Source organism: Hippocampus zosterae, chromosome 13, assembly GCF_025434085.1.
Source record: "Hippocampus zosterae strain Florida chromosome 13, ASM2543408v3, whole genome shotgun sequence".
NCBI classification, from domain to species: domain Eukaryota; kingdom Metazoa; phylum Chordata; class Actinopteri; order Syngnathiformes; family Syngnathidae; genus Hippocampus; species Hippocampus zosterae.
The window spans coordinates 4,778,745-4,794,364 of record NC_067463.1 but is presented as its reverse complement, the minus strand read 5'-3'; the positions used below and the strand labels follow the sequence as shown (position 1 = coordinate 4,794,364).

The following is a 15,620-nucleotide window of genomic DNA, read 5'->3' as shown; positions in this document are numbered from 1 at the left end:
AGATGAATGAATGAATGAATGAATATTATATTTCACTTTATGTCAAATATAAGACAATTTAAAAAGAGAAGATATTGCGACGAAGTAACTGAGGTGAAATGTACAGATCTGCGACTGAGTGAGTATAGCTTTAAAGGGCGTGGTTTGGCTTGTTGAGTGACGCGCGATTCAGCGAATGAGTAGAGTTCGCCGGCTGCTTTACTGGGCCACTCGTTAGCCACTCCGCGTGACGTGTCCGTGGACAAGCTTCAGTGTTTGTGTTTATTTTGTGAATATTTTTTCACACAAAAACATCACATTGTAGCCATCTGGTGAAATCTTGGTGCCAAGTAAGGATGTAAAACTGAGAGGGTGGACTTCAAGAAATCATCCTATTTTGGACTAAAAAACAGTAAATATCTCTCGTTTGTAACCCCCCCCCCGCTCCCCAAAAAAAAGTTGTCACATTATTTCGTTCACCAAAACCAAGGTAGTACAGTACCTCGAGATTGTAAAAAATATTGAATCACTAATTCACAGCGCGCTTCATCCACAACATAACTCAAAACGATTCTCATGCTACAATTAAATGCACACAATTGAAACCTGGTTACAAACCGTTAAATAGATTTCAAAGCAAAGTAATAAGTTGAAAGACCTTAAAGGTCTGGGGAAGAGAGCACCGTTTTTAAACCAGGACTCAAAAGCATCTGCATTTTATTGAAATGTTTTGAATCTTTATTTATGCATATTATTCACTCAGGTTATGAAAGATAGCAGCTAAACTGTTATACACAAGTACAGAGAAAATTTGATTTTTAGGGTGATTTTGGTGTGTGTTAGCAAAGAGTTAGTGACGATGGTGTCAAATGTAACCCCCTCACATGAGGGAGCGGGTGACAATTTCAGAACCAAATCGAGGCAAAAAATTTTTTACGGTCATTTGTGAAAGTCACGCCAGAACCCAAACACCACTGTCAACATGCAAACAAGTCAAAAGAAAGACAAGAGGACTTCACAGCTTCAGTGAGGAGTACCTACCCTTGCGTCTTCCCCGCGGGAACTCTCCTACAGTTTGGGAGTCGGTTCGCTCTAAACCGACACCCTTTGCTCTTATTACTTTCGGACTCTGACCTGATTGGCGAAAGAAGACTGAATCATTTCAAATCACATCATTGCCAACTTCCCTGCCATGCAAAGCCGCTCGACATCCAAATCAACACATCAACCCTGATTATGATCGCCATGACAACACAAGAGCCATGCTGCCCCTTCGCCACCCCCGGAAAAAAACATGCACCACACGGCTTCCCACACAAAGACTGACATCACAGCTGTGAATGCTTGACGGGCTGTGCTGAAGCACGGCGAGTCCTCGGAGGCGTATTGCGGCAAGGAAAAAAGAAAGTGACGTGTTCTCAACTGACATGCACATGGCGCTCATTCAAGATTGACAATTTACAATGTTTTGGATCATTAACTTGGTCCATCAAAAGTAAACTGCCTAAATAGTTGAGACGGGCTATAAACTGTCCTTCATTTTTTGAATATTCTGAATAGATGTACAGTGACTAAAGTTGCAATGTAACAAGAATAGAAAGTCAAAATTCCACAATACTACAGTCGGATGAGATCAAAAGGAAGAAAAATTCTGAATATTACAAGAAGAATAATTTTATGAGAATGATGACGCAAAAATGTGTTGCGGTGCATTTTTAAGGACAGAATAAAAGTTAGCATATGAAGAACATTTTAAAAACAATTTGACTCGCGTAATTGACAAAAACAGTCACAATATTAAGGGAAAAGCAATGATTTTATACAAGTGCAATGTTGGAATGTTTCAAGAAAAAGTTATCAATAATATGACGGGTGAGACAATTTTATGATATGAGGTGTAAATTTATGAGAATTCAGTATCAATTTTATCAAAAGTCGTAGTTTCATAAGGAAGTCATAACATAATGTTGAATTTAATATGACAAGTTTATAATAGTGAGAGGGGAAAATGTGCATCTTTTAAAACACAACATTGTATAATATTCTAGTTTGAAAATGAAGTATTTAAAGTAAAAAATGAGAATAGTCCTCATAACAGTTGTACTTCGAAGGCTTGGAACTGAATGAAAATCAAGTTGTAATCATACTTACAAGAATAAATGTTATCATTTAACCTAAAAATATAGTTCAAATCAAAAGAATCAAAAGTTTTGTCCATTTTGCAGACGCAGAGCTGCTTGGTTGTTTACCAAATTCAGGCGTGCTTTGAGTGCACGGGCAGTTACGCTTCCTGTCGCTTGGCTACTACGTTCCTTGTAAGGAACTGTGCAACCTGTTCCACAAAAATCTGAATACAGGTACCCTTGCGCCCCGAGGGATAAGGGTTCAAGCCTCAACCAAGTCCCGGTTCCTCGTTGTGGTTTCCGTATGCAACTTTGATGTACTCTCTGACCCCCAACGCCTGTTACTCAGCGTTCGGGCCACATGGCTATTCCCCCTCGCTATGGGCTTCCTCATCAAAGAGCTCCATTCACGCCCGGGAGACAAAGGGGATGGAAGGTGACCACTCCGAGTTGAGCCACCCCATGGCACGAGGAAACAACCGAACACCCCACGCAACCCTTCACCGCCACCTCCGGCCGCTTCTAGACAAACAGTCTGCAGGGCCTCGGTTTCAGGAGTCCTTTGACAAAGGAGCTCAGTGTGTCTTTGATTCTCTGAGTATGTCACCTACCTTCCAACCTCATTCATGTGGTGTGACAAGCATTTGGGACTCACAGTATTAAGAATTGACATTCAAGCAGACACACAAATTGGTTAGGCCACAAACACAAGCGGTTGGTCAGCGACGTGTACTGTAAATTCGGCACACATCAACCAGGCAAGCACCCCCGCAAACAATGGACAGTGGTACCTTCAAGTTCCTGCTCATATGATGGAAAAGGTACTTTTTATTGTTTGTATCAAAATATTATCTCTCCAAAGTGCCTGCTCAACCAGCGAGTGTGAAATTAAACAAGCAGCCACATTTTTAGTTACCTTCCAAAAATGGAGGCATGGCAAGATTGGCGGAATCAAAAGGTGATTTTGGAATGAAAACGTTTTACACTGAGTAAAACCTTAATATTGAAAGAGAATTTGTAACATTACAAAAGAAAATGTGTATTTTTTGGTGAAAAAAAACAACACAATTTTACTTTACTATAGAAAAGGTAAACTGCAGCAAATTGTACTTTTACAAGACAAATGTCAAAGGAAAATGTTAACATTACAACCAAAAAAAAGCAATTTTAGAAATATTACAATAAAAAAGTAGAATATAATTGTACTTCTATGTGACAAAACTTCCATTTTACAAGGAAAAACAATAGTTTTACTCTATTAAATTCAAAATATTACACGCACACAAAATAGGTCATTTTACAATTTATAAATGTTGTAATTTAAGAAAGAAACTGTAATTTTAGAATTTCATTTTTATTTTACAAAAATAAAGTTGTAATATTAGGAAAAAAAGTTGACATTTGACAAGAAAAAGGATTCAATTTCACGAGATTAAAAACAAAAAAAAATGGTTTACACCTAAAGTGGTACCCAGAAGAAAAATTTGGATTTTAAGAGCTTTAAATAATTTTTGTAAATTAAAAACATAAAATTAAGAATGAAAAAGTCATTAATTGCTTTAAAAATGTAAAGATTAATAGTAAAAAGTTGTATTTTGATGAGACTAAAGTGGCATAAAAAAACCCAAATCATAATTTTATGTATAAAAAAAGTTCCTTAAAGAGTCAAAATGCAAATGTCAATCTTGATGCAAGTATCTTTTCTAATCTATTAATAGTGACTTCAATAGTGACTATGATAGCATAAAGGTCTTAATTATTAGTAAAATGGTTACATAAAACACTGCCTATACAGTGAACCAAATCGAATACGGGGATGCGTTGGACCTTGAAGGTACCACCGTAGCGGCACGATAGGCTGTATTGCAGGGGCCCACCTTTGCGATCTGGTTTGAGGTTTCGGTCCACGGGCGGCGGCTGGCAGTCGCTGGGCATGGGCCTCCGTGGCGGCGTCTTGGGACTGGAACGGAAGCCCATGTGGGCGGGCGGTGGCACTTGCTTGCCCAGCGAGGAGAACTCCATGGTGCTCGGCGTCATGGGCACGTAGTTGGTCTCGTGAACGGGTTCCGACAGGCTGCCCGAGTGGTGGTGGGACGGGGAATTGGCGCTCATGGGAACATAGTTCTGGTCCACGTCCTCAGTGGACTGACTGCCCACAGGTACCATGCCTTTGTTTTTCTAGAAAACACCGGCCATTTGCTGTTACGAAAAAGATTTTAAAGTCGATCGCTTTAGATGGCTTTGAGATGTTGATTTTCATCCAAAAGCTTTCCTATGTGTGCATTTGTGCATTTCTTACAAAAAAAATCTCCACATGACAAGAATGGAGTTTATTACGAGAAAGGATTTCAAATTACATGAGAATAAACTTCAAAATAATGTGAGGGTGATTATTTGGGGTCGGGGGGGTTAACCATACCATACAAGTCAGAAAGTAGCTGTGAAAGTGTCCAACTCACAAAGTAGCTGTTGAAACTTTCATTGAAGTCGAATGAGCAGCTCTTGTCGGATGGGAATGATCTGGGAATGTCATAGCAGTCCTGGGAACCAAAATCTAAAAAAACAAAACAAGAATAATGACACCAGTCATAATATACTGTCTAGGAAATTTGACACAATTTAATACATTCCGCAAAGACTTGAAGCACAGATGAGAACTGACCACCTGCTTACACAGATGATTCAAATGATCATCACATGGCGGCACAAACACTCATGACAACGCGTCAAGGAGGGCAAGGTGGAAGATGAGGAGGAGTAAGTGAACATTTTAAGGGGGGGGGATGCGTGGTTTACAACTTTAAGATCAACATAATTTTCTTTTTGTCTGTGTAGATTCTCAGTCATCCAGATCCTGGTAATTTGTGAAACATTGAATTGAGGAAACTGGACCCATTTTGTTGATTTTTTTTTTTCCTTTTCTGTTTTCTGAAAATGTTCAAAAATTATTGAGGCAATTAAGATATCAGAATAATAGTTTTTTTTGTCAATATGGGTCTGATAACGCTCCTGTGCAGATTCCCCAAATAAATAAATATGCGAGAAATACAAACCTTTGCGTAGCCGCGAACAGTCGACAGTTCCGATAGTGTTGCTGCGTAAAGCTTTATTCCCGGCACTTGTTGGCACACAGTAGTTTCCGTCGGTCTCTGAAGCCGAGCGGGGCAAGTTGTAAGTGTCTGTTGGGGAGCGCTCGGCATGGGGCGGCGGGGGTCCGCAGGTGGGCTTGGGCGGCCTGGGAGGGGGCACGACGTCCCCGCCGCCCTCCGATGACGACAAGGTGCGGGGGACCTGGTAGGTGGAGTTCGCCCCGGGCGTGGGCGGGATGTCGTAGCTGATGGACAGGTTGCGCATCTGCGACTCCACGGAGGCCTTCCGCGAGGGCGTGTTGAAGACGTACAGCTCGGACCCCTCGCCGCCGAGGTCCGGGTGGGCCGTGGGAGACGACGCCGATTTGGGGAGAAGCACGGTGTCCTAAGAGAGGGGGAGGCAAGATTTCAAGGAAATTTCAAGTGGGAAAATTTTTCTGTGGGAATAATAAACCGAGAATTGCATGCACACGAGTCGGACAATAAAGGGTGTATCAGATTAGTAGCATCTCCATTTCTTTCTATGGAGACAAATGATCTCAAATATAAGTGTTTTAGGTTAGGAGTTTGGATTTCACTTCCATTTTTGCAACTTTTTTTTTTTTAATCCAATCGGCATTGTGAAGTTCCTTGTGGAGTGTGGGCAATGCTGACTAGGGCTGGGCAATTATAGAAAAAAAAGTCATAATCATGATTATTTTGATTGATATTGAAATCACACCAAATAAAAACGATTAATCGCCGATTTCCACTTGATTCGACACACAAAACAACTGCTCCAAACGACCGTCATTTCGATTCATCTCTGCGCGTTGAATGCTTTATTCTTGAACACTCTTCTTTTTGCCAAGTGCACAGTGACCTTGGAAGTATGCGAAATTCAGGCCTCTTGCATCTTCATTCTGCTGCAGCCTCACATTTGCTGCATCCACCCCATCTTTGCACACATTCAAGGCGCAAATAAATACCTCCTTTATCTCTGACATATATTGATTTTAATTTGATTTGAAACGGTTATTACTTTATAGACAGGGGAGGGGAGAGGGAGATTCGCAGAATACTAAGCGAACAACCCCCCCGCGCTAGCAACACGCTTGATCCTTTTCCCCTGGTGATCGCATGGATAACAAAACTAGAGTCATGACAAACGAAAACACATCCACGCAAAGGTGTCAAGCAGTCAATTATACCTGTAAACAAAAAAAATGACAGAAATGAAAATCTTGAAATTTATCAGGGGTGCCCAACGCTTTTCATGCCACTGTACATACACACACATATACAGTGTAGATAAAATGGGGCACTTGCAAGTCAGGGCATCAATGCGTTTGGCTTCCAATGAAATTTCCCAGATTCACCGGGACTTTCCCACCCATTGGCATCCCTACCTGAGAGTAGCTTCGTGGTAGATGGTAAAGGCCATTGTCACTCAGGAGGGAGGCGCCCCGCGACGGAGGGGAGTCGTACAGAGACGAAGCGGAGGCCGGGGCCGGGTGCCCGGCGAAGAAGCCGTTCTGAGAGCTGTGCTTGGCCGACGACGTGGATGACGTGGGCGTTCGGTGCGACGGGAGGTTGTCGTTCAGGTCCGTCTCGGAGGAGGTAGATTTGGAACACTCGGCGTGGGCTCTGAGAGGACAACGCACGGGGGTGAACGTTGATGGAGATTTACTCTCGACACCCCCCAATGCGATTGGATGGAGGGCTCAAGGAATGGGGCCTGTGTAACTGAGGATGTCATCAATTCGTCAAAGTCGACCGGACTATCATCACTGTGATGTACTTTGTGGATCAACGTAGATTCTTAATATAAGTTTATATGGGTGAATGTTGAGGCTTTCTTTCTACGGCCAACAACATTCGTAACAATTCCTGGCCATCCCAGGATGAGAAGACCATGTTCCATACTGAAATGCCGTTGGTTAATTTCAAAACACCGCACACCAAGCAGGCACTTTCAAGCTGAATGGCCGGCCACTCACAGACTAGCCTGTGGAGGAAGAGTCCTGCTCTCGCACTCCTCCAGGAGCAAATACTCCCGGTCGCCCTCCAGAGACGAGCGAAGCGGCACCGAGCTACACGAGGCGCAGCAGGTATGAAGAAAGGTGGAAGAACGAGAAGCGGCGCAAGAAGAACATCGCGGTCTTACCTGCTCGCGTCTGGCTTTTTGCTCTCACAATTGACCAGCCACAAGTAGTCCTGGGGCTCCTCCGTGCTGGATTGGGAGTCAAGATGTCGCACGCTGACTGGTTGGTAGGGAGGCGGCACGGCGGTCAGCAACGCCGCCGCCGGGCCCATCACGTTGCCGAGCACCGTATGCGGAGGGGTGTCCACCACCAGGCCCCCGATGGCCGACTGATGGCCAGCTTTGGCAGCCTCTTGAAAAGAAAGGACAGGAGAGAGGGTGGTGGCTATTTTAGCTCGTGTGGAACAGGCTTATAAATCGGTTGGGATTTTTAATTATCGGTAGTTTTAATTTTATTTTGACTTTTTTTTCAATGAAGTTTGAGCTTTTAGACAATTTTTCTTAAATGTAAAATGCTTCATTTAAGTTCCTTTTTAAATCTTTTAAAAAGCAATTTTATTCCATTAACAAAAATGGCTTTAATTCGCTCTTGACTTATCCTTGGTGTGGGAATGGAACTTTTGATTATGTGGTTGTCCTTTTCCACCACACTTTAAAGGCCGGTCCGTGAAAATGTGGTCTTGGATTAAACCGGTTCGTGGGGCAAAAAAGGTCGGGGACCGCATGATTGATCAAATCTCTTCACTAATACAGATTTTCAGTTGGCCAATACGACCGTTAAGTCCTCTTACATCTGCAGATGATGCGGGTTTTGTGTTGGGTTGCAACAGATGCTGACGGTGCCATCTTGGCATCAAATATGACACGAAGAAAGGCCACATGATGATACTTGGAAGCGTTGGGGACAGGAAATTAAGTTTTCCAACCTTTTATTTGTCCAACCGTGCTCTTGACGTGTGGGAGGAAATTAAAGACCGTGAGGTCGTGTTACATCGGAAGACTGGGTGGAAAACAAAGACATCGATGAACAGGCTAATATGCCGATTTGGAAGTTTTCCCACGTGTTGTGACTTTTTTGCTGGAAGATCATAATGCCAAATTTAGACTCAGTGCGGTGGTTCGAAACCATCATTCCAAATAATCTGAACACCAAAGCAATGCAGAAGAACTAAGAGCATCTTTTTCTCCCTCCGGCCGGCCCTTATCCACTTTCTGGATGACAACTTTTCTCCGCTGTTCAAGGTACACGGTTTGCTCATCCGCCTCCTCTCCGCCGGTTGGCGCAGGCACCGAATCACAGGGTGCCTGTCGATCATCGTCACCTCCCACTCTTAATTCTCTCCGACCGTCTCGTACCGTCAGCGCGATCGTGTAGCGTTTTAGCGGCACACACGCAAGGAAAGAGTGGGAGTGGGCCTGCACAATCACTAGCGCGAGCGAGAGCAAAAGAGAGAACCAAGGACATTTCTTTTGTGAGAAGAACTGCGAGAAAGGCCGCGTGCTTATTCTTATTCTTCCGCACGCTCTCTCAGGGCCGTTTAACCGACGCTCGCGATACAAGACTGACAATGTCAAACAAAAGCAAAGTCAACAAAATAGCAGGATTAATGAGTCGCCCGATTTATTCTCCTGGAATTACCGCTATTTTCCTTGAATAATAAACGCTTTTGTAGAATACACTCCCTTAAAAAGAAGATTTTATTCTCGTTACTTGTGTATTATAGAGTCCGTTGAAGCTTCTTGTGATCGTTCGCATTTTGTTTTGTGTCCTAAAATGCATCGGTGACCATAGCTCTCCTTGCCCACATGCGAGGGGCTACAGTACCTCAATTGCTCCAATTTAGGAATGTACAGTAACGGCTACGGTTCTTACCCTCATCGGTGGGGTTGAAGCCGCAGATGTCGCAGATGCAGCGCACCCACTTGTTCATCTCCTCCTCCGTGTCAGCGACCAGGTAGAAGACGCGGTCGATGGTCTTGATGTCAAAGATGAAGCTGTGCTCCAAGTCCTTCTTGTTGAACGTCAGCCCGGCATCCACCTAGGGCGAGACAAGGGCTGGGATTCGTCAGCACTTCCAACAGCGGCTATATTTACGTGACCTGCAAGGACCGCCGCCAAAAAATCTAAACCGGCAACGGAGCACCGTCCATCTACAGACGTACTGAAACAAACAAAAACAAAAAAACCCTGCAACTCTTTCGCGAGTTTTGAGGCATCACATACAATATACAGAGTTATTTACATTCTATTCATTTATTTATTTTGGAGCATGACCTATTGTAATGGTTTTTCCACACCACCATTTAGTGTTAAAAAAAAGGTGAATTTGCGGTAATACAAATGAAAAAAAAGGACAAGTGTGTACCTGCTCGCACAAGTTGAGGTCAATCACGCGGATGGGCTTCTTGGCGTGGTCATTCTTGTAGTACTCCAGCACATCTGGGTCACCTGTCAAACGGCCACTGCGAAGCATAAACCATCGCTTCTTCCATGCCTGCACAAAAGACCAAAAAGAGTTGAGAGTGGCTTAACGCAAATGTGGCTGTGCTCCAAATGAATAAAATCACATTCAAACTCATTTTAAGGAATAGTCACCACACAAGTGCCATCAATAAAACTGCCGCTGATTAATTGCAAATTAAGTTCAGCTGTTTCGGTCGTCCTGCCTTTTCTGCTTTCTAGCACGATGAAGTAAACGTGACTGGACAATTTAACGCCTTCTATTGAATCAGTCATGAACTCATTCAGTACCAGACAATTCTGGACCAAGTCTGAAAAGACGTTTAAAATCGTCTTTGGGAGTGAATGAGCTAAAAGAGTCTTCCAAAATTTTGTCACTCTATTTTGTTGAAAGAGCAAATGTTACTGCCATTTTGCGGTATCGAGGCATAAAAGAGGCTATTTCTTTGTTCACATGCAGGCTGTAGGAGGTCACTTTGTGAGTGAGCAATGGTGCCAACGTTGGGCCGCTTTGTTCAAATTTATTGCTGTGAAGTTGAAATAAACACAAACGTAAGGTCGAGACCGCTTGATTAAATACCAAAGTCAGCAGAACTGTTACATAAGAAAACACTGAGCTCGGACAGATAAGGAAGCATACATAGCTCTGTGCGTGGAATTTTAACAACAAGCTTTGTTTATTGTCACTTTTGGGAACGACAAGTGCTGAACCCTGAGGACAAGCGCTTGCTTTTCCTGGGTCTCTCTTTGTGAGCAGGCCAAGACTCAGCCACAGACTTCCCGAACGCCATTACAATTTTACCAGCAGCCAAAACAAAAGGCCGACAATGGTCCGGTTTCCATTTCAAAGAGCGAAAACCACCGAATCACTGAATGCATCCATTTCATAACACCAACTGTCCGAATGCACTGCAAGGCCTTCTTCCTCTTGACATTCTTGCAAAAGGAGAACAAATCGACATCATGTGGTCGGTTGTGGCACCGTTTCTGAATCTTGCACGTGTATGAATTTATGGAAAAGCGGATTGCGTGGGTGATTTTTCCAGACCGCCCGCCTTTATTCGGGTGCTAGAGCTGCAGGCTATCCCAGCTGACTTTGGGCAAGCAAAGTGTGTGTACGCCCTGGACTGAATGCCGGACAATCACAGGGCACATATAGATACACAAGCACGCACCGGAGCCACAACCTCAGAACTGTGAGGCTCTTACGCCGTGCCGCCAAAATGTGTTACGATGCACTCGGTGCACCTATCTGTCCATTTTTGCCATGCCTTTAATGTCATCACTATCATCCTGAATTTAAATTCTCATACCATAAGTAAAGGGTACACAAACACTCAATTTTCTGTTCCATAAACATGTATTGCATCCAACCTCACACACTGTGGAGCACTTAAAAATATATTGAACCTTGTCTGTTTGCTTCTGTGCCAAAACAAAAACAAAACAAAACAAAAAAAAACCTCACACTGAAGCATGTGTCCTTGTTATGGTGTGCAGAAAGGGAAGAGTCTCTAGCCTTGCCCTCTGGTACATGAGACATTTTAGGTCAAGTTACGCACTTGGAGATTTAAAGGGGACATAGAGCTAAGGTTACAAGTAGGCAGCCTGGCAAGCAGCCTGGGGAATGTAGATGACTGGCTTGGTGCGATCAAAACAACTTGGGCTGCAAGGTACCAATGAGGACAGGAAGCACTTTCGGTATAATAACACACCAGGCACAGGTTTTAAGCCTGTTATGAAAACTGGAGACTCATCCACACTTTTTAAAATGAGCTAACAATAAGTGTGAGGGTGTTTACAAATTCAAAAATACTTGATAAAATCTGGAACAAAAAGAAGCCATAAAAGGTAAAGCCAGCAGAAGTGGTTTGATCATTTAAGAATATTTTTTTCGACGATTTTAAACTTAACAGAAACTACCTGGAGAGTAAACCAAAACATCCTGATGGGCATAAAAAATACAGGTGCACACACACACACACACACACGCTGTACAAAGCATGCTGTCCAGTCAGCCGTGGCTCAACATTACTGCAAGACGACTAGCAGGTCTGCTCATAATGCGGTAAAACTCCAATCTTCACTTGTCAATCAAATGATGACAGCGTCAGTCTAACCCAATTCAAACTGTCGCGGTTGAGTCCGTTTCAAGATGACAGGCAGATAAGGAGTGAAGAAGTTCTAGCGCATTGGCATGCTGGTGATTCACGCGCATCCATCTGTGGGCTTTCACGCCATTATTCCCAACGCACATTGATTTTTCTCGGTCCTTGCAGCTATTGGAAACTGACTGGATCGTTGACTTTGCTCCGCTCCAGTCCCACATTGTAACGTTGGAATTATGCCGCCAGAAAAGCTCATTTTTAAGTGCACCTTATATCATACTTCTGACTGATTTCAGAGATGAATGTTGACTTTTCTGAAAATTCTGGGGGGAATATTCCCCCCAGAATATATATATATATATATATATATATATATATATATTATATATATTAGAGCTGTCAGTTTAGCGTGTTTTTATTGGCATTAATTTAAATGAATTTTAACGGGATTAAATTTTTTCTCGCGAGATTAACGCGGCTCACGTCACAAGCGGATGTTACGTGTTTGGAACTTTTTGGTGTGGAAGGTTACAGTGTTCTGCGTCCATATAAATAGAGCGGGTGGAGCTTCTCTGTGTTTGTCTGACAGTGGTAGCGACCTAGCGAAAATAAAACGTCTCCAGTGTTGTCATTCGAAATGAGGTCTACACAAAAACTGTAGAGAGACTTCCGCACAAGAAGGACCAACACAATCAACATAGCCTGACTGTGTTAGGGGGAGTGACCCCCCCCCCCCACCCCCTTTCAGAATGGTTTGCCCCAGCAGCACGGGAGAAGTGCGTGCGCTTTTTTGTACGGCGGGCAGTTTTGAATACAGCGGCACATAATGAACACTGGTGTCTGGTGTCTCGTTATTCTTCAACAAACATACAGAAACAGACTGATGTGTTCACAGTAAACTTGAGAAAAACTAAGTATGTAACCATGGTTTAAATCTACTATAGGCTGAGTACTAGTTTACCTTAGATGTGCACTTTATGTTATATTGCTCTGTTTTGATTTTATAAAAAAAAAAAAGCTGTTAAAGCAGCTGTTGTGTGACAAAATATTGTTTTCACGGTTATTGATGGACAGTAATATTGTGTGAGAGATTATGTGTGAATAACTGCTCCAAGTGAAAAATGTTCATGTAAAATTGAAAATCAAAATTGTTATTTCAGTAAATATTTGCATTTGGCACATAGAAAACTGATTCATGATTCCATGTTGATGAGAGCATTAAAATGGGTGAAAAATAGGACAAAAAATGTAAAAGGAAATTCAGAAACGATAAAAAATGTGTGAGTAATCACGATTAATTTTTTAGTCCATTTGAGTTAATTATGACAGTTGCACACACGACAACAGCTGAGCTAAGCTAGCCGAGACAACACTCGAAGTCGGATGGACACGTTTTTCTGCCAATCTGTGATTCCCTTTTTGTCCAAATATATTTTTTACGACAACTGTCTTATCCACTGTGTCTTTTATTCGTTCCACTGGGGTTTAGCAAGTGTGTTTATAAAGAGACGAAAATCTCTTTACTGTTACTAGTGTTAGTGTGTCAACATGGCTACGCTCATGAAAGCAAAACAACTAATAACCGGATTAATTTAAGGCAATTTTTCCTCAATTCTCCGGAGAGATTTTCATAAAAATTTGAAAAACCCGGAATTCCGGGAAAATCCAAAGGACAATCTTTTCTGTAATTTACTGTACCTCAACTAAAGTGAAGTCAGCCGCAAGCGTAAACGCTTTTAAATCCTGATTAAAATGTATGTTTTGCCCACCGTAAATTAAGTACCTATGATTAAGGCATATGATGAGCATTATGATTTAAAGCATTTTTTAAAAATACATTTGACCAAATCTTGATTGTGCAGGCTATTAATAATTTGAAATGTCTTTAACGCTTTTGGTTGAAACTGCTTTTAAATGCTGTACTTTTAATTGTGTTAAGAACATTGAGTTATCTGGTGTATGAAATGTGCTCTACTGTAGAAATAAAGCTGGGTTTCCTTACCTAAAGGGGGCGAATGTTCAGAGTGATACCTTTCTGAACCAAGCTTTGGTGTTTGGTGTCACAGGGGCTTTGATTGACCACCACCGTCCGTCCAAATACCACAAACAACGCATCAAAACAATCTGACACCATGGTGCTGGAACAAGTAACTACATACCTCCTGTGGGGAATCCTTCAGGAATATGAAACTGGCACCAATCCCACTTTTTGTTCAGTATATTTCATCTTTGCTGGTGAATCTTGAAATCAATCCATCAAAAAGTAATGCTAACTTAAATTCGTGGGAGCTCGCCTTGCCTCTGAGTTGGGAATGAGACTGCATGGGACGATGCTGGACTAAGGATGCGGACTGGCCGCCCCCGCTCTTCCTGGCATCGCAGCAGTCCCTAAACCCTTGTTCCCCCTTTTCCTCCCAGTCTCCTGATAGGATGAAGACTCCATCCAGTGGTCCCACCCATTTCCTACAGCCTGGGGGAGGGGGGCCAAACAGAGGGGGTATTGAGGGTCTGAGGTTAGGAAGGGTCAGACCGAGATGCCAACCGAGTTGAGTCACATTATTAACGAGAGGGGGGAACATCATGATCCAACGGCTTTTAGACGTTTTGTGGTGGTGCGGTCCAGAAGGGGACTACCTGACAATTTGTATCCAGAATGTTGACACTAGCTAACCTCTGCTAAGGACCACCAAGATCCAATTCTCAAAGGAAGACCGCGAGGGTCCATTAATTAATTCCTAAATCAATTTGAGACGGATCAGAACTCGGTATCTGTAGATACTTGAAACCAAAAACTCTGACTCGGGTGTTCGCGGGACATCCCCAATCTGTACCCTTTCGGAAGGGTGCCAGTTCCAGTGGTACACTCCAGAGCACGTCACACTTCTGTCCATTAATGTATCCATCTTTTTTCAAGGTGGATTCCGTATAGCAATTATGCTGCAAAGGCTTCAAAAATATCCCACCCGGACTTTCTCACCGTTCAGTAAAACAATTCCTAATTCATCAGAGTGTTACATTCCCAGACCATCCCGGTGGCAGACCAAATCCACAATGTAGTATTTTATAATTTTGGTAAGAGATTTGCGAATAGAGTTTCGTTATTAGTAGACGTGCGTTCACTTCTGTAGTCGGGAAGCCTTTTACAAGTAAAAGTCTGCATTTTCCCGACTTTTCCTGTGAATGTGTGCCATTCCATTTGTCAACCGGGCAATTGATCAAAATCAGACACTGTAACAGAGCCGTAACAAAGGAGGGAACCACGCCTCAAGCTCCCTTCATGACACTTGTCAGATCTGCTCGGTGTGAAAGGTACTAACTGATCCTGTTTCCAAATTCTGAGGTAATATTAGAGCCGTACCGAAGGTGGGATGACACCTGCTGCCACTTTTACACGGTCCATAAAAAAAATTAATCAATCCGTTTTCACCCAACCAAATGCAGAATTGGGAGGGCTTGAAGCCAAACCGAGTAACCAGACCATCTGGACTGTGGCTAAATGACCTGCACCGACTCATCCGGCGTTTTGTGGGCATTAAAGAAAACATGAGGCGGATGAGTAAAAATGTGTGAAATCATCTCGGCTGGTGTCCGTTAAAAATCATCTAGCAAACATCACCAGACACGATTTAAGGCTCCTCAAAAGCACCAGGCCACATTGACGTCAGTTTATAGTATTTTATTTTTGCATGAGCGTTACTTTGCATCTCTTCCAAGCAAGAAACTAACAAGAGCATCCACAGCGCGTCAGTCATGGTTTCATGCACGATTTTCACTGACTCCCCAAACCCCCAACAAAATCCTTGGCCGAGATGGAGAAAAATGTGAATGATGTATCAA

At 42.9% G+C, this 15,620-nt stretch overlaps 1 protein-coding gene and 1 long non-coding RNA gene across 14 annotated transcripts in view; one reads left to right on the top strand and one right to left on the bottom strand.

Moving 5' to 3' along the window:
* LOC127612873 (uncharacterized) overlaps nt 1-15,620 on the top strand; it is a 187,287-nt gene that overhangs the window by 140,646 nt on the left and 31,021 nt on the right. The window lies entirely within an intron of this gene.
* The window catches only part of gab1 (GRB2-associated binding protein 1), a 48,214-nt gene that overhangs the window by 5,391 nt on the left and 27,203 nt on the right, over nt 1-15,620 (bottom strand). For 7 of the 13 annotated variants that reach the window (XR_007965965.1, XM_052083639.1, XM_052083640.1 and 4 more), the window contains 9 exons: nt 9,581-9,709; nt 9,088-9,253; nt 7,338-7,566; nt 7,171-7,263; nt 6,580-6,817; nt 5,156-5,576; nt 4,562-4,656; nt 3,980-4,280; nt 1,021-1,113 (listed from right to left, as the gene is read on the bottom strand). Coding sequence is in view for 11 of the 13 variants with exons in the window: in XM_052083639.1 (XP_051939599.1) it covers nt 1,021-1,113; nt 3,980-4,280; nt 4,562-4,656; nt 5,156-5,576; nt 6,580-6,817; nt 7,171-7,263; nt 7,338-7,566; nt 9,088-9,253; nt 9,581-9,709 (1,765 nt within the window). In the remaining 2 variants the exon portion in view is untranslated. Of the gene's footprint in view, nt 1-1,020; nt 1,114-3,979; nt 4,281-4,561; nt 4,657-5,155; nt 5,577-6,579; nt 6,818-7,170; nt 7,264-7,337; nt 7,567-9,087; nt 9,254-9,580; nt 9,710-13,942; nt 14,122-15,620 lie in introns of those variants that run through there. The other 6 variants (XR_007965966.1, XM_052083647.1, XM_052083642.1 and 3 more) reach the window with 4 other exon arrangements.